Raw genomic sequence first — 18,518 nt, forward strand, 5'->3', positions numbered from 1 at the left:
GAGGAACCTGGTGGACTACAGTCCATAGGGTCACAAAGTGTCAGACATTCTTGAGAGACTAAGCACACACACACACACATTTGAGTATTGAATTATAGAGGCAAGGACCTGGTGGCCTTAAATCAGTTTCTGATTTGGCTATCCGAATGATACTCTTTTGAGAAATGTGAAATTAAATTTTGTTTTAAATATTTTTTATTGTTTAATTATCTCTGACTTTTCTAACCTCATCTTCAACTTTGTGCTTGAAAATTATAAAAATATATAAAGGCCTTCTTTCTTTTCTTTTTAGAGGTATAAGCATATCTCAATGAATGGAGTTGAGAATTCTAAGTAGACTATAGCTGCCTTTATTGTACTGCCGAATGTAGTGATTATCAGCTTCCATTGTCATTTTTTAATAAGGCTGTTGTTACTCATCAGTGTGTCTTTATTGTCAGGGAGTTGTACTGATCTGACATTGTAAGAAATCTTCTTTCTTTTGTGGAATTAATTAAATTCTTGTCATGTGAATTAAATATGTTATATTCCTGCCTATAAATACTTACACCCATAGAAGAAGATAAATGATTTCTAGATTTCAACTTAGTGGTCACATTTTTGCAGTCTGAATGAGTATACCATTTCTTTCACAAGAGCCGGGAACCAGCTTCCCCCTCAGGGACTGAACATTGGCAGGATCTCCTTTTCTGTTCTTCCATGGAATGTCTGTGTCTACCCTGAGAACAGCCTTGTAGAGGAAGAGTTGAACTAGCTATAAAGTGGCCCATATATGTTCTCTTTTTATGGGAAGTTTAATAGGCCAGATGTTTGGGAGAAAGTGTTTGTTTATGAAATATAAATGAGTTCGTCTTTGATTTTGGTAGAATGAATTTGCCTGAATACTAATAAATTCAGGAATCTGACTCATCATGGTTTATTTCTCTGTAGGGTCTTATGGGTCCTCCAGGTCTACAAGGCCCCACTGGACCCCCTGGTGACCCTGGCGAGAGGGTAAGTGAAGGGATTCAAAAGAATGCAACTTAAATAAAAAGAATTAAAGTATATTCTACAAATTTAAGATATTATTCTTCTCACTTGAATAACATGTGAGCTTTGTTTAACTTTTCTAACTATAATTTTAAAAATGAGAGGAGAGAATATGCATTGATCTTATAATTAGTAAGAAATTTTTTATTATTATAATCAATTTTTTTTATATGAACCTGATACATTAGAGCAAGTTCTTCTTTTGGAATTAAGACATATTTTCCAAGAACTACTACAAATGTTTAGCTGAATGCTGGTAGAATGAGTTAATAAGCATGCATCCTAATTTGAAGATCATGTCCTGGGTCACATGGTGAAATAGACTATTTATGTTAAGTCTGTAGGAACTCTTCTTGCAAAATCCCTTTTTTCTTCTTCCTTGAGTAGCAATAAATTTATGTATCATTTAAATTCTGTAAAACTAGTGCAGTGAAATACAGTCCTCTCTAGATATACTTACTATTAATAAAAGATTAACCAAGGAGTAGAGGACAAATTAAAAATTAGGTAATGTAGAGTTATGGCATTCAAAGTTTATTTATTAATTTTGATGATTTCATTTACTTCCCTAGGGTCCTCCAGGACGTCCTGGTTTACCAGGGGCTGATGGTCTACCTGGTCCTCCTGGTACCATGTTAGTGTTACCGGTATGTATTTTTATTGTTATAAAGATAATCTGATGTTTTGTCATCCTATTGCTGAAAAATATTGCAGAATCATATTATAGATCAATCAAAAATCTACTGTGTGAGGTAGTGATACTTGAAGCAGCCTCCAGTAACTAGAAAATTCAATAAAGCAAAATTCTGGTAAATATTAACTTTGCAGTAGAACTAAGCCTTTATTATTTCATTATATTTTGAAAACAAAGCTTAAAGGACTTAGTATTTTTAATTGTGTACTTTGTCCTGAGTCATATGGGTGCATGCATTTCATGTACTACATAAAATTAGTATACTGTTTACCACCATATAGACACTAGCTGATACTTTTTAAATAACATATATTTATACTGTTATTATTCATTGCCCCCAAATTATTTAATTTACCTTAAGATTGCTTTTTAAAGTTGTACAGAGGAATTAATATTAAAATGACCTTACTACCCAAAAGCAATCTACAGATTTAATGCAATCTCTATCAAATTACCCATGTTGTTTTTCATATAACTATCAATAGAATTTTTTAAAAAAATCCCAAAATGTATATGGAACCAAAAAAGGCCCAGAATTGGCAATGCGAAACTTAGGAAAATGAACAAAGGTGGAGACATAAGTTTCCCAGACTTCAGGAAAGTAACTTTACTACAAAGTCACAGTAATCAAAACAGCATAATGCTGGCACAAAAAGACAAATGGATCAATGGAACAGAGGAGAGAGCCCAGAAATAAACTGACATACCTATGGTCAATTAATCTTTGATAAACAAGGAAAGAATATACAATGTGGAAAAGCCTGTCTTTTCATCAAGCAGTGTTGGGAAAGTTGGACAGCCAAATATTAATCAATAAAGTTCAAACACACCCTCACACCATACACAAAAATAAACTCAAACTGTTTTAAAGATTAACTGTAAGACATGATACCATAAACCTTCTAGAAGAGAACATAGGTAAAACATTCTTTGACATAAATCATAACAATGTTTTCATGGGTCGGTTTCCCAGGGTAATAGAAACAAAAGCAAAATACAAATGGGACTTAATCAAGCTTATAAACTTTTGCACAGTGAAGGATACCATAAACAAAACAAAAAGCAACCAATAGACTGGGAGAAAATACTTGCAAAATATGCAGCCATCACTGACTTAATTTCCAAAATATACATCTCATATAGCTTAATAACAACAACAGCAAAACCAAAAAACAAAACAAAACAAAAACCCTATTATTCAGAGTGAAGTAAGCCAGAAAGAAAAACACCAATACAGTATACTAACGCATATATATGGAATTTAGAAAGATGGTAACAATAACCCTGTATACAAGACAGCAAAAGAGACACTGATGTATAGATCAGTCTTTTGGACTCTGTGGGAGAGGGAGAGGGTGGGATGATTTGGGAGAATGGCATTGAAACATGTATAATATCATATACGAAATGAGTCACCAGTCCAGGTTCGATGCACGATACTGGATGCTTGTGGCTGGTGCATTGGGACGACCCAGAGGGATGGTATGGGGAGAGAGGAGGGAGGAGGGTTGAGGATGGGGAACACATGTATACCTGTGGCGGATTCATTTTGATATATGGCAAAACCAATACAATATTGTAAAGTTAAAAAATAAAATTAAATTAAAAACACACACACACACAATCAAGAAATAGATGGAAAGACTAAGTAGACATTCAGAAAACTAAGATCATGGCATCCGGTCCCATAACTTCATGGCAAATAGACAGGGAAACAGTGGCTGACTTTGTTTTTCTGGGCTCCAAGATCACTGCAGATGGTGATTGCAGCCATGAAATTAAAAGACGCTTGCTCCTTGGAAGGAAAGTTATGACCAACCTAGACAGCATATTCAAAAGCAGAGACATTACTTTGCCAACAAAGGTTCATCTAGTCAAGGCTATGGTTTTTCCAGTGGTCATGTATGGATGTGAGAGTTGGACTATAAAGAAAGCTGAACACCAAAGAATTGATGGTGTTGGAGAAGACTCTTGAGAGTCCCTTGGACTACAAGGAGATCCAACCAGTCCATCCTAAAGGAGATCAGTCCTGGGTGTTCATTAGAGGGACTGATGTTGAAGCTGTAACTCCAATACTTTGGCCACCTGTGTGGAGAGCTGACTCATTTGAAAAGACCCTGATGCTGGGAAAGATTGAGGGCAGGAGGAGAAGGGGATGACAGAGGATGAGCTGGTTGGATGGCATCACTGACACAATGGACATGGGTTTGGGTAAACTCTGGGAGTTGGTGATGGACAGGGAGGCCAGGAGTGCTGTGGTTCATGGGGTCGCAAAGAGTCAGACACAACTGAGCAACTGAACTGAACTGAACTGAAGTAGGCATTTCTCTAAAGAAGACATACAAATTACCAATAGGAACAAGAAGAGATGCTAAACATTGCCAACTATTAGAGAAATAAAAATCCAAACTATAATGAGATATAAACTCATGCCAGTCAGAATGGCCATCATTTAAAAGACTACAAATAATAAATGCTGGAGAGGATGTGGAGAAAAGGAAATTCTCCTACACTGTTACTGGGAATGTAAATTGAGGCACCTTCTATGGAAAACAGTAGGAAGGTTCCTTAAAAAACTAAAACTTAAAAAACTAAAATAGGGTTACCATATGGCCCTAGAGCCCCACTCCTAGACATATATCTAGAGAATACTAAAATTTGAAACGATACATGTACCCCCAGTGTTCATAGCAGCTCTCTTTACAATAGCCAGGACATGGAAGCAACCTAAATGTTCAGTAACAGATGAATGGATATAAAATATATGTATATAATAATGGAATACTATTCAGCTATTATTAATAAAAAGCAGCATGGATGAAACTATTGATTATCATACTCGGTGAAATAAGTCAGACAGAGAAAGACAAATATCATACATTATCACTTATATGTGAAAACTAAAACATGATACAAATGAACTTATTTACAAAACAGAAACAGACTCACAGACTTAAAAAGCAAACTTATACTTACCAAAGGAGAAGAAAGGTAGAGAATTAGCAGATAAAAGCTACTATACATAAAAAAAGATAAACAGGTTCTATTGTATAGCACAGGCAGATATATTAAATTATAATAAATCATAGTAGAAGAGAATATGGGCAAGTATATAGTACCCATATATATATACATATTACTTCTCTGTAATACCAGAAGCTAACACAACTTTGTAAACCAAATATACTTCAAAAAGATTTATAAAGTTGCCCAAGTTCTTGTGAAAAAATAGGTTTATCTATTTAAATATAATATAGACTCAAGTAATAATAATATAGCATGAGAAACTTATTCATCCTGCATTTTGAGTTAAAAATAAAAAGGAGCTTTAGCATTTTATGAAGGGATACAGAAAGGATGTTTCCTAGTATAATTACTTAAGGTAAACAAACTGAATCCATCTCAAGGAAGATTTCCTCTGTGTTCTCAGAGATTCTAGAAGTTTTGCTCAGAAAATAGCAGTTGATCTATAATACTGTTGAACTGAATGCATTTAGAATTTTCACAAATGAGTGGATAGAGTGGGTGGCGTTTGCGCAGGTAAAGAAATGGATGATGGCTTATTCCAGTGTTTTCAATAATTGTGGAATTTAAAATTGTAGATTCTGTAGTCTCTTCTAAATGTGGTAAAGCATGGTCTAGAGAACCTCTATATCTTAATAAAAGGAAAGTTTAGAAAAAAATCAAGGTATGATTCATGATGGAATTACCTCACACTTTGTAAAATGCCATCATTTTAAGTAAGTAGTGTTTAAACTGGTAATTAAGGCACCTATTTGAGAAAGTCTGATTTTGAGCTTTTGTATGTTATTATCTTTTTTTAGTTTCGTTATGGCGGCGATAGTTCCAAAGGACCAACCGTCTCTGCTCAGGAAGCTCAGGCCCAGGCCATTCTTCAGCAGGCTCGGGTAAGAAAGGATCAACATGTAGTCCCATAACCTGATTCTGTGTTCAATTATACAAGAGAGAGAGAAAGAGACAGAGAGTGTGTGAGGTGTGTGTGTGTATGTATCTGGAGGATGCTACTATTATAAACAAAATTCTATATAGTATATTGAATCTAGATGGAGAAGATGCTAAGAAAATATCTGTTTTTCCAGTAGGAATATTTTATTTTATATTGAATTTAAATGACTGGCCTTTGCAGTATTATTACACATAATTCTTACAAAAACACACAAACCATAACATACACATTTTCTAATTTTATTCAAAGAGGGCTGATGGTGAATTTATACATAACACCCTTTATCTTTCACATCCAGTTTTCCCTGCTAAGGTGTATGTCGTATGTCGGTGATCAATGAATAAAGAGGGTAAACTTTTAAATAATTTTTCCACCTAATCTTACAGATTATTCAGGATATCCAATTAATCCAGAAATTTCAGTTACTTAGGTATTCTTGCGTAGGAAAGAAACCTTCAAATATGCAGTCTATGTGTGAAACATTGTAATCTATATTTTATTTTTCCCAGATCTGCTCAGTTCATACTTTATTGTCAACTAAAAGTTTTCCACTATCTGCATACATGTAGAATATAAAATTGTTTATTTTTAAATTTTTTCCATTACAATTAAAATAAAATAAAGAAATCAAAAGAATGGATCAGGAAAGAGTTGAAAGTGATATAATACTTTTATTCATAGTGTAGTCTTGTTTTCTTTTCAAGGAGAAAGGAAATAAAAGGCTTACAGTGGTATGGATATGAGTTCCTGCTTCCTAGGTGATATAAATCATTTTGGTGATAACTATTTATCATCATTAATTTATGACTGCATACATTATATGAAAATGTAAGTCTATTTGAAAAAATATCATTGGTTACATCATTTATAAAGACAATGAAAATTTATAATACTTGTTTATTAGATCTTGACATGATAGAAGTCTAAAAATATTTAAATTGATTTACTAATGGTGCATACAACTTACAAATTATATTACTTTGGACAAGTTTTAGATAATTATTTGAGCTTAAATAGTTTATTAGGCCATTGAATTCCTAATTTTATTAGTCCTTTTAATCTACTTGGAAATAGGTAGCAAGCATTATAATTCCAATTTTTCAGATATTTAATCTCAAGGATTAAGAAGTGTATTGTCAAAAATCTCATGGTGAGTCAGTAGTGTAATTTTGGAGATATTACTGTTTTCATCTCATGCACTTTTCTAATATGATTTTACATATTATTTCTATTGTAATATTTTTATATCTGCTATGGTAATCTAAATATTCATCTTTGGAATCACTAATATTCAAAAATAGCACACCACACTAATTTAACACCTGTCAAATATTTATCTTTTTACTCTAATTGTTCCAGCTTTACAAGTGTGCTAATTTCACATTTCTAATATTCAGTGTCAATAGTGCATGTAATCAGTCTATTATGCCTATGATTCTATAAAATAAATGTATTTTTCCATAAAGCACTAAATTTGAGATTTGTTAAAATAGCTATATTATCTTAACACTTCCTGATCAATTTTGCTTTTATTTGGCTTGAATTGTCATAGCTTTTTGTAAGATATTGATAGAAAACTTACTTAAAAAGCATCTCAAATTGTTCACAACTGAAAGTATTTTCAATGAGAATTGCACCTACATATTGAAGAGAAATTTATGCAATATTCTAAATGTACATTTGAGTAGAAAAATGATCAGATATTAAGTTTCTTATTAGATATTAAAATATATTTTTACTTTTATCATTAGATAAATAATAAATATATAGTATAAGACTATATAAGTTACAACAGTTTAAAAAAGTTTGATACTTATGTCATTGTCATTTTAGAAACATGATTCTTCAGTAATCACCCTTTCTACATAGCTATTATGCCTCTGTTGATCACGCTGTTACTCAAGGGCAACTTGTACAAATAATTATTGTGGTTTAATATGCTCATCCAAGGTATCGTTCCTGAATTTGCTTTATTTTGTTTTCTAGATTGCTCTGAGAGGTCCACCTGGCCCAATGGGTCTGACTGGAAGACCGGGTCCTGTGGTAGGTTATCCAATAAGATTTTATATATTTAAATTCCGGTATTCGTAGTTCCTTGTGAGCTTTGGTCAGGCAGTTTTCATATCTCTGGCTGGTGAAAGTAAGGTAAATAAATAGACTTACACCTCATTTTGTTTCCATTTAAAAGAAGCTATTTGAATTCAGTCCTCAGTAAATTTTAATGAAAAATTGCAGTAGGAAGTTCTCAAATAATACAATGAAAAATATAATTAAATCACATATCCAATTATTAACATTTAAAACAATACTAATTATTTGTACAATAGAGTTATTGAATTTCAATTTTACAATAAATTCTTGAGATTTAATTTTAGGTTAAAAAGAATTGATTAAAAAAGCAAAAATATATGAGGCTAATGAAAAATTGTCCATAATCTTAGGAGAAAACAAGAGACGTGGCTTAAAATTTAAGTTGCCTATAGTATTTCATGAATTGTTTCAGATATTAGAAAAGCTATTTTGTCTTTCAGAGGCTCTTGGAAAATGTGTTTTGTTTTACCTTATAAGCTTACTGACAAGCTAATGTGGTCTATATTTTTTAAAAATAATCTCAAATATTTTGAAATTTACCAAATGCTAAGAACTATAGCAATTCACACACACACACACACACACACACACACACACACAACAAAAGATTCTTTTTAAAAAAGAGAAAAGAACTGAAAAATTCCAGCCTAGTTTTACATTGATTTTAAAATTGATGGAATAATTTATAATTTAAGTATGTGTTTTTGATACTAAAAGCTATACTATGCTTTCAATATGATCTTATATGTGCAATATACTTTATTGAAATAATGGTACTTATAGAAATTATTATGCTTAACATTAAAAGTTTACTTTTGGCTTGCTGATTAGACACAGCAAAACTTTTTTATTCAAATATGATCAATTAAATAGTTTTCTAGTTCTGTTTTATTGACCTTATGGGGATGCTAGTTTTCTTCATGTAGTTTATTCAAGTGTTTTTTATGTACTTTTCCATATATTTATAGTTCTTTGAATTCATTCTTGAAATTTTATAGCATTTTATATATTTTCAGGGCTATACACTCAATCATACGAGCTCATGTGGAACATGTGTTCTGGCAGTATGTTCCACAAAATTTAAATTACACATTTCTAAATGTGTTATTGTATATTTATCATATAGTTTTACTGCTCTGCCTTACAAAATATAATAAGGAAATGAAAGAGTTTATGTCAGTTAACAAAGGAAGAAATAGAATTAATGTTTAGTTGCTTATTAGTAATAACAAATTTACATGACTGAGGAAAATCACTAATATGCTGGTGTTTTACAGATATGGGGGCGGAAGAATTATGTGTATATTTTATTAAAAGTGAAAGTTCCTGGAGCCTGGAATTTGAGACTCTGATGAGGCAAATTCAGAGTTGGAGAGGCAGATTTAGGGTTGGAACTGACAAAATGTATTTTTAATGATGCAGCAGGCTGAATCTTATGTTCAAGAATGCTTGGGAAATACTGCCTATTGTTTAATTTTAAAACATCAGTCTAGAATCTCTAAAATTAAAGGCATTTTCCTACTTATCATCCTGACAAATACAAGTCTAGTGGATCTATATAGGGTAAGGGCAGTGATGAACAGAATCCATGAAAGCTTGTTACATTGAGCTGTTCTGTTTTCACCAGTCATTTAGGGCCAGATATTCACAGCACGTTTGCAAAGGGAAAGCGTTAACACCAATGTTATTACATTGCCATTCTCAACGTAATATCCAAGATTAATTGATTTTATTACTAAAGTCTTTGTTATAGAGTGTTTTAGCTTCCTAAAATATTAAAGGTAGGTATTGAAAGAAAGTAATCACGTTGTTTGTTTTCACCATTTTCCTTCTATTTTCATTGCTCCAAAACATAAAGTTATTACAGACTGTCAATAATCTTAATTTTAGAGTCTAAAAATGTTTTATATATTAAGATTTTAAAAAGAAGCAATATTTTAAGACATAAATATTTTCATTCTTTCCATGAGCACTTCCTTTATTCAATTATTTATTTCCAATTGCTTTTATAGATAAAAGGAGATCTATATTATAAAATATTTAGGAAATCTTGAAAATGTTCTTTTGCTTTTTCTGTTACTGTCAATGATTGCATGACAATTTTTAGAATAAGTGTTTGGGCAAAGTAATTATAATCTGTTAAGTAGATAGTGCTTATATACAGATATAGAATGTAATAAATTAATTAGATTATTGGACTGTTCTTTGCATTCAGGTCTGAATAATAATCTCATTTAATGTAGAACTCCAGTTTCTTTCTTGAAGAAATTTAACTGCAAGATTACAAGCATGATCTTCAAGACTGGAATATTCATATTACTTGACTTGCCATATTTTTTGGCAGTCACGTTAACAGTTATTTTACTTTGGAGCCACCAGGAGGCTCTCAACACCTAGCATTTTCAGGCTTTGCATAATTTTAGCCTTTTTGCACTTTGATTCAAGGCAATATTTAGTAGAATATTGATTTAAATAAATCAGAAACTTTTTAAACACACAAAGTATACTTCAGCATGAAGTAACTATTATCATTATGTTCAATTTTAATGTTTTAAAGCTCTTTAGGAGGGTGAATGGCCTAGTATTTATTTTTTTTAAACTCACAGCACTTTTATAAAGTGATTTTATATTTTTTTCCAGTTAATGTGCCAGATTTTTGTTGCACTTCTTGACTTATGTAAATATTTGTAAGAGGCTTTGTCATAGGATTTATTTTTGTGGGGAAAATTAATACAGAACAATCTAGGGAAAAAATGCTTTAACATTATTTCAGGACATTATAATGATAGCAATAGCATCTGTTTTTGATGTTTTATTGCTATAGAATTCAGCATTTCAGAAATTTCTGAGTATAAAAGCATTAGCATGTTTCCAAGTTGTATAAATGGATTCAGTGTGTACCCGAGTCTGTAAAAATGTGTTTTCTCTAGTACTGCACCACAGTGTAATGATAAATAATGCCTGAGTATGGTGGTAAGTGCTCTGATGGCATACACATTAGAGAATATCTCAGTGTGAGCTCATGAAATTGGCTTCTGTGTGATTATCAGTAAATATAAGCTTTTAAATATAGTTCCCACATGCGAATAGAGTCAAAATCTGAGAAGAGATGTGTTTCATTCAGAAGACTTGAAAATTTTATTGTATTAACTAATAAAATCATATTTGAAGAAATGTATTTTGAATAATGTTTATTTCAAGTGAAAATAGTAGGACATAACTGATTAGAGAATTACAAAATTAAATGAATATGTCTTCACTTTTTCTCTACAGGGTGGGCCTGGTTCTTCTGGGGCCAAAGGTGAGATGGGTGATCCAGGTCCTCAGGTAAAAATTAACCTATGTCACTTATTTAATATTTAAATTTATTTTATCTATTATGGTAATTGAAGGGTCTGCCATTTGTTTTAGGAGTAAAGAAATTACTTACATGGCCTTTCAGCTCACATCAACTTCTTTAATTGAAAAATCTCTAATGGTCAGTTGACTACCAATAATTTGATTAATTTAAACAATATTAGAAGAAGATAATAAGCTAGAATTGTAAAGTCTTGATAGTAATAGGTCTTCTGAATATTAAATTGGTTTAAAATTGTACAGAGCAAAGCAGAACCATTGCGATTATACTTATAGCAACCCTGACACAAGCCTAAAATGTTTCTTGTGGAGACCAAATCTAATAAATTCTCTCAGAAAGGATATTTAATGTATCTAAAAGAAGCTTACTTTAAATCCTTTGTAGAGCTGAGGAAATCAAGAGAAACTGAGAACACCTGAGCTGAAATTCTTAGAAAGATCTCACATATTGTTGCACACGCATGTGTGTTCAGTCTCAGTCGTGTCCAACTCTTTGAGGCCCCATGAACTGTAGCCCGCCAGGCTCCTCTGTCCATAAGATTACTTAGGCAAGAATACTGGAGCGGATTGCCATTTCCTACTTCAAAGGATCTTCCCAACCCAGGGAGAGAACCCCTGTTTCCTGAGTCTCCTGCACTGAGCCATCTGGGAAGCCCTACAATATATTTACAGTATTTAAATTTAAAGTATTATTTTTCCTTGAATGATAAGTAGATAGAAACATACACTGTAAACACATTATGGAATATACTTATTCTAGAGAACTGACAACAAAGTATCATGTACTTTTAAAATTCATTCATTTTTTTAATGAAAATGCTTCCTGGTTTACTCAATATGTATAGATTCAGATTGGCTGCAGGAGCTTTCAAGTGGTCATCTATTTTTTCCTTTTTTAAAAAAAATCGATTTTATTTTAACAATATTATATTGTAAAAGTGAATTTGAACACCTATATGCATTTTCCCTAACTACCCCCACAATCATTTGGATATTGAACAGTTACAGAACCCCAAACAATTACTTGATACCACTTTACCGTCACATCTTCTTCCTACTGCTAATAGCTGACTGACTGCTGATCTGTTCTTCACCATTACAGTTTTATGTTTCCAAGAATATCATATAAATGAAACCATACATTATGTAATCTTTTGAAACTGTCTTCTTTCACTCAGCATAATTTGTTGCAGTTGATGAGCACATCCGTAGTTTATTTGTTTTTGTTACTGAGTTAATATTCCCATGTTTGGATGCACCACAGTTTATTTTGAAATGAGAAAAAAAATTCCCCTAAATTGATAAAGATATTTGAGTGACACAGAATGTGAGAGTTTTTTTTTTATGCCTATTAAGTATTGTCATAAACGGATGGAAAGCATTTGTACCTTAACTGAGAATTACATAAAAAGATTGAATAAAAATATTGAAAAGTTAGGAAATTTAGCCTTTTACAGTTTATGAATTTCTGGATCCAACTCACCTCTTTACAAAATGGGTGAATTTGAAAATGTGCTGCAGCAATTTTCATGGTCTTTGTAGTTTTACTTAATTCCAGTGAGATGCAGTATCAAATGAAAGATCATTTTCATTAAAAACTAACAGAATTTGTCCTGTTATTATTGCTCCTTGCCGTCCACCTGGGGTATAGGATAGAATTTTTTTCTACAGTATTTTTAAGCTGTATTCTTTTAATCTCTAACTATTAGGCAACTTTAATTTTATGTTTCTATAATCATTGTGTCAAAGCTATCATAATAATTACTTGTAATTTCAAATGTGTGTTACATTTTCTACCACACTCATTAAATTCATATTGTTTAAACTTAAAAAGAGATGCTACCCTATGTCGCTTCAGTCATGTCCAACCCTGTGACTCTGTGGCCCACCAGGCTTCTCTGTGCATGGGATCCTCCTGGCAAGAATACTGGAGTGGGTTGCTGTGCTTTCTTCCAGGGGATCTTCCCAACCAAGAGTCAAGCCTGCATCTCTAAAGTCTTCTGCATTGGCAGGCAGGCTCTTTGCCACTAGTGCCATTGAAGGCCTATGTCATATTTCTAATGGATCTGTATGTTATCTATTATAAGCTGTGCAATTTTATTTTTAAAACATGTATATTAATTCACAAGTAAGACATTGTATGTTGATATAACATTGTACTGAACTACCTCAAGAAAGATACTGAGGACCTTAAAACTTTAATCTGAGATGGCATGGCACCAGTCAGTAATTGAATTTGAGTTTGCCAAGTCATCCTCCAGAAATGTGTATCAGGCACTGTGCTAAACTGTAGAAGTATAATGGAGAAAAAGATGTAGTCCAAAGTTGCGGTGGTTAACAGTTAAATGGGAGACTCAACTATGGAAACCAAAACAAAAAACAGTTACAATCAAATGTGATACTTGCAATAAAAGAATAAATATCTAGGAGAAGATCTCCATAAAAGAAGGGAAATTTGAAAGCAAAGGGATTAGAAAGAGAAGAGGAATGAAATGAAATGTTTTCAGTCAAGGGAAATGTAAAACCCCAAGGTTTTGAGAATGAATTTAGTAATTGAGAATTTTTTAAGTTTAAAATATCATTTTGCATTCCTTTTGTTTACATGTAATCATAGGTCTATAAAAACTTAATAAAATAGTCTGACTTTTTCTGGCAAGGAGCCATGTAGAAAAATTGATTCTCTTATCTTCTTGCTTTATGTGGACTTTTATACAAGAAACAGTTTTTTTGTGTGTTAAAGTGATTAAGGTAAAACTAAAAAGATATAAAATTCTAAAACCATTTCTCTATGTGATTGAGTTTATTGAACTGGAATTCTATAAAATTAATTAAATATGATGTTTTAATATAGGGCCCACGTGGTGTCCAAGGTCCTCCTGGTCCAACAGGAAAACCTGGAAAAAGGGTATGATTTGCTTTCATTGAGCATATTGAGGGCATCTGAAATCATCAGTTATTTTATTTTCTTTTACTCTGTACTATTTGGAATCCTTTTTGCTTAGTCATGTTCTTGGTACTGTCAGGGTCGTCCGGGTGCTGATGGAGGAAGAGGAATGCCAGGAGAACCCGGGGCCAAGGTCAGGAACTCATCTCATATGTTTGTATATTCACTCAGTTTCTCCTGAAGTTTTTATATTTTAAAATAAAGTTTCTTGATATGAAATAATATTTAACATTCGAATTACAGTTCAGAAATAAGCTCAGAATATAACGTTGTTGATGATGGTGATGATGCTGCTTTTACAGGGGGATCGAGGATTTGATGGACTTCCAGGTCTACCAGGTGACAAGGGTCACAGGGTAAGACATACCATTCTATTGCTTTTTATACAGGGATAATAGAAGAATACTATGAAATGTTTTAAATAGCTGCACTAAGAAATAAGAAAATTAAGTATTTGTGAACTCATGTAAATTAGTACATCTAAAAGATACATGAAGAAATATAAGTAGAATTATATGTGGGATATTATTATGTTTTTTAATTTTTTAGATATTAAAATACTCATTTTACACAAATATAAGTTGAGGCAGAATCTTTATGTACATGGATGTGTACATGCTAAGTCGCTTCAGTCTTGTTAGAGTCTTTGTGACCCTCTGGACTGTAGCCCGCCAGGTCCTCTGTCCATGATTTTCTAGGCAAGAATGCTGGAGTGGGTTGCTGTACCCTCCTACAGGATGTATATGTATATGCAAAATATATTTACAGAACAAGTATAGAGATTTAATTTTTTGATAATTTTTTGATAATTACCTCAATTTCTTTCTTACATTTTGCCTATGGATATATTCAAAAGACACCTGCAGGCAATCTGTAGTTAATATTACAATATACTGGGCAATGTATCTTATTATACTTGTTAGATGGTGCCGGTAGATCGAGATACCATAGACTACTTCTTTGTGATAATATAAGTTTATAATTCAATTCAGGAATTTATAATTTACTAGGGCTTATTAACAATATACAATGTTGAACAGCAATCCAGTCAGTAGTTTTAGTGGGAAATTAAGCCAGGATGTGGTCTCTCAAAAGAGATCAGCTTTAGATCTTCACATTACTCATCTTCAAAAGTTAAAAATAAAGGTGAGGCAATCTTTAAGAAAATTAGAAGTGAAAAAAAGAAAGATAAAGAAAAGAGAGTCCCATGAAAGTTTAGCAAAATATCTAGTGTGTGCCACGTTGAGAGAAATACATAATTTTGTTTTTGTTTTTTTTAAATTGAAGCTTTGTTAGTCTTCCAGAATTGTGCTGAATTGATGAGAATTGTTTAAGAAGCAGAGAAAATTTAAATAAAAATCAGCAAAGTGCATCCATGCACCATGAAGAATGAAGACAATCTTCAGCAAAATAATTTTCTGTTAGTTTGTAATAATTAAAAGTCTGAAAATTATTTGGATATTTTATTTAAATCTTTTTGTTTTCAAAATTGAAGGAATGTTTTCCTTGCATACTAAATTGTAATGCCAGTTAATATCAAGTTATGACTTATCTCTGAAGTGTTTTCAGCAGAGAAAATAAAGCATAAGTTTTTCTACCAAATGTTTCATTATTTTTGCTAGGATAGCTGTAGGATAGAGTTATAAATATTCTGGCTTACTTCAAATTCTAATTGTATTTGGATTTCTTTAATAGGGTGAACGAGGTCCTCAAGGTCCTCCTGGTCCTCCTGGTGAAGATGGAATAAGGGTATATGAAAGTTCATTTCTTTTAAGAAATATTTAAAATTAAAACATTAAAGAAAACCATGCTGAAATGTTGCATTGTCTGATCACATCACTATCCTATTCATTATGTCCATGACAGGGAGAAGATGGAGAAATAGGACCAAGGGGTCTTCCAGGTGAAGCTGTAAGCAACTTTCTTTTTTTTTTTTTCTTTTTAAATAATACCCTATTTAGGAGAAATAGTGCTTGGTGTTACAAATATAAAGTCAATAATAATTGCAATCTTACCTAACCTAACCAGGTAATTTGTTATGTGAAAAAACATTTTAAAAGGATACTTACAGCTCTTCTGTCATTAAATCTTAGGAAATTGAGAGGAAAAAAATGTGGGATATAATATCTTAACTACAAGGAGACATAATAAAGCCTTTTTAAGTGAATAATGCAAATAAATAAGAGGAAAACAATAGAACAGGAAGGACTATAGATCTCTTCAAGAAAACTGGAGATACCAAAGGAACACTTCATGCAGAGATGGGCACAATAAATGACAGAAATGGCAAGGACGTAACAGACACAGAAGAGATTAAGAAGATGTGGCAAGAATACACAGAAGAACTACATAAAGAAGGTCCTAATTACACAGTTAACCACGATGGTATGATCACTCATATAAGGCCAGATATTCTGGAATGTGAAGTCAAGTGGGCCTTAAGAAACATTACTTTGAACAAAGCTTGTGATGGTGATGGAATTCTAGCTGAGCTATTTCAAATCCTAAAAGATGATGCTGTTAAAGTGCTGCCCTCAATATGCCAGCAAAATTGGAAAACTCAGCAGTGGCCACAGGATGGGAAAGGTCAGTTTTCATTTCAGTCCTGTTGCTGTTGCTGCTGCTGCAGCTTCAGTTGTGTCCGATTCTGTGCGACCCCATAGACGGCAGCCCACCAGGCTCCCCCATCCCTGGGATTCTCCAGGCAAGAACACTGGAGTGGGTTGCCATTTTCTTCTCCAATGCATGAAAGTGAAAGTGAAAGTGAAGTCGCTCAGTCGTGTCTGACTCTTCGCAACCACATGGACTGCAGCCTACCAGGCTCTTCCATCCATGGGATTTTCTAGGCAAAAGTACTGGAGTGGGGTGCCATTGCCTTCTCCATTTCAGTCCTAAAGAAAGGCAAATGCCAAAGAATGTTCAAACTACCATACAATTGTGCTCATTTCACATGCTAGCAAGATAATGCTCAAAATCCTTCAAGCTAGGCTTCAATAGTATAAGAACCCAGAACTTCCAGATGAACAAGCTAGATTTAGAAAAGGCAGAGGAACCAGAGATCAAATGGCCAACATTTGTTGGATCATACAAAAAGCTAGAAAATTAAAAAAAAAAATCTACTTCTGCTTCATTGACTATGCTAAATACTTTGAATGTGTAGATTACAACAAACTGGAAAATTCTTAGAGATGGGAATACCAGACCACCATACCTGTCTCCTGAAATCTATATGCAGGTCAAAAAGCAACAGTTAAATAACCAAACATGGAACAACAGACTGGTTCAAACTTGGGAAAGGAGTACAACAAGGCTCATGCTTTCACACTTTTATTTAATTTCTATGCAGAGTATATCTTGCAAAATGCCAGGCTGGATGAATCACAAGCTGGAATCAAGATTGCATGGGGAAATATCAACAACCTCAGATATGCAAATGATAACACTCTAATAGCAGAAATTGAAGAAGAACTAAAGAGCCTCTTGATGAAGATGAAAGAGGAGAGTGAAAAAAAGCTGGCTAAAAACTCAACATTCAAAAATCTAAGATCATAGCTTTCATTCCCATCTCTTCATGGCAAGTAGATGGGGGGAAAGTGGAAACAGTGACAGATTTTATTTTCTTGGGCTCCAAAATCACTGCAAACAGTGACTGCAGCCATGAAATTAAAAGACTTTTACTTCTTGGAAGTAAAGCTATGAGAAACCTAGACAGTATATTAAAAAGCAGAGACATCACTTTGCCAACAAAGGTTCCTATAGTCGAAACTGTGGTTTTTGCAGTAATTATGTACCGATGTTAGACTTGGACCATAAAGAAGGCTGAACACTGAGGAATTGATGCTTTCAAACTGTGGCACTGGAGAAGACTCTTGAGAGTCCCCTGGACAGCAAGATGAAATCAGTCAATCCTAAAGGAAATCAACCCTGAATATTCAGTGGTAGGACTGATGCTGAAGCTCCAGTACCTTGGCCCCCTGATTCGAAGAGACAACTCATTGGAAAAAATCCTGATGCTTGGAAAGATTGGGGGCAAGAGGAGAAGGGGACGACAGAAGATGAAATGGTTAGATGGCATCACCTACTCAATGGACATGAGTTTGAGCAAATTCCAGAAGATAGTGAAGGACAGGGAAGTCTGGTGTGCTGCAGTTCATGGGGTCACAAAGACTTGGTCATGACTGAGCAACTAAACAACAACTTGTCATCCAAAAAACCTTATCTAGTTTTTGTGGCTGTTTATTTTGTTTCAGTTTTTTATATCAATACCTCTAGAATTTTTTATTTGTTTAGGATAAACAATTATTACTAGAGGAAACAAAAAATGAGGTGCTTGCTACTGTTACTACAAAAAATGAGGTGTTTAGTATATATCAAATATAACTATAAAATTTATTAAATTATATCCTTTTTTCCATTGAATTTTACAAATGAGGAAA

General features: G+C 33.0%; 1 protein-coding gene across 3 annotated transcripts in view; it reads left to right on the forward strand.

Moving 5' to 3' along the window:
* Positions 1-18,518, forward strand: part of COL11A1 (collagen type XI alpha 1 chain) — a 226,869-nt gene that overhangs the window by 80,883 nt on the left and 127,468 nt on the right. For all 3 annotated transcript variants that reach the window (XM_061411030.1, XM_061411027.1, XM_061411031.1), the window contains 10 exons: positions 931-993; positions 1,602-1,676; positions 5,548-5,631; positions 7,677-7,733; positions 11,055-11,108; positions 13,990-14,043; positions 14,162-14,215; positions 14,385-14,438; positions 15,778-15,831; positions 15,949-15,993. In XM_061411030.1, coding sequence (XP_061267014.1) covers positions 931-993; positions 1,602-1,676; positions 5,548-5,631; positions 7,677-7,733; positions 11,055-11,108; positions 13,990-14,043; positions 14,162-14,215; positions 14,385-14,438; positions 15,778-15,831; positions 15,949-15,993 — 594 coding nt within the window. The remainder of the gene's footprint in view (positions 1-930; positions 994-1,601; positions 1,677-5,547; positions 5,632-7,676; positions 7,734-11,054; positions 11,109-13,989; positions 14,044-14,161; positions 14,216-14,384; positions 14,439-15,777; positions 15,832-15,948; positions 15,994-18,518) is intronic.

This window comes from Bos javanicus, chromosome 3 (genome assembly GCF_032452875.1).
Source record: "Bos javanicus breed banteng chromosome 3, ARS-OSU_banteng_1.0, whole genome shotgun sequence".
In the NCBI taxonomy this organism is placed as follows: Eukaryota; Metazoa; Chordata; class Mammalia; order Artiodactyla; family Bovidae; genus Bos; species Bos javanicus.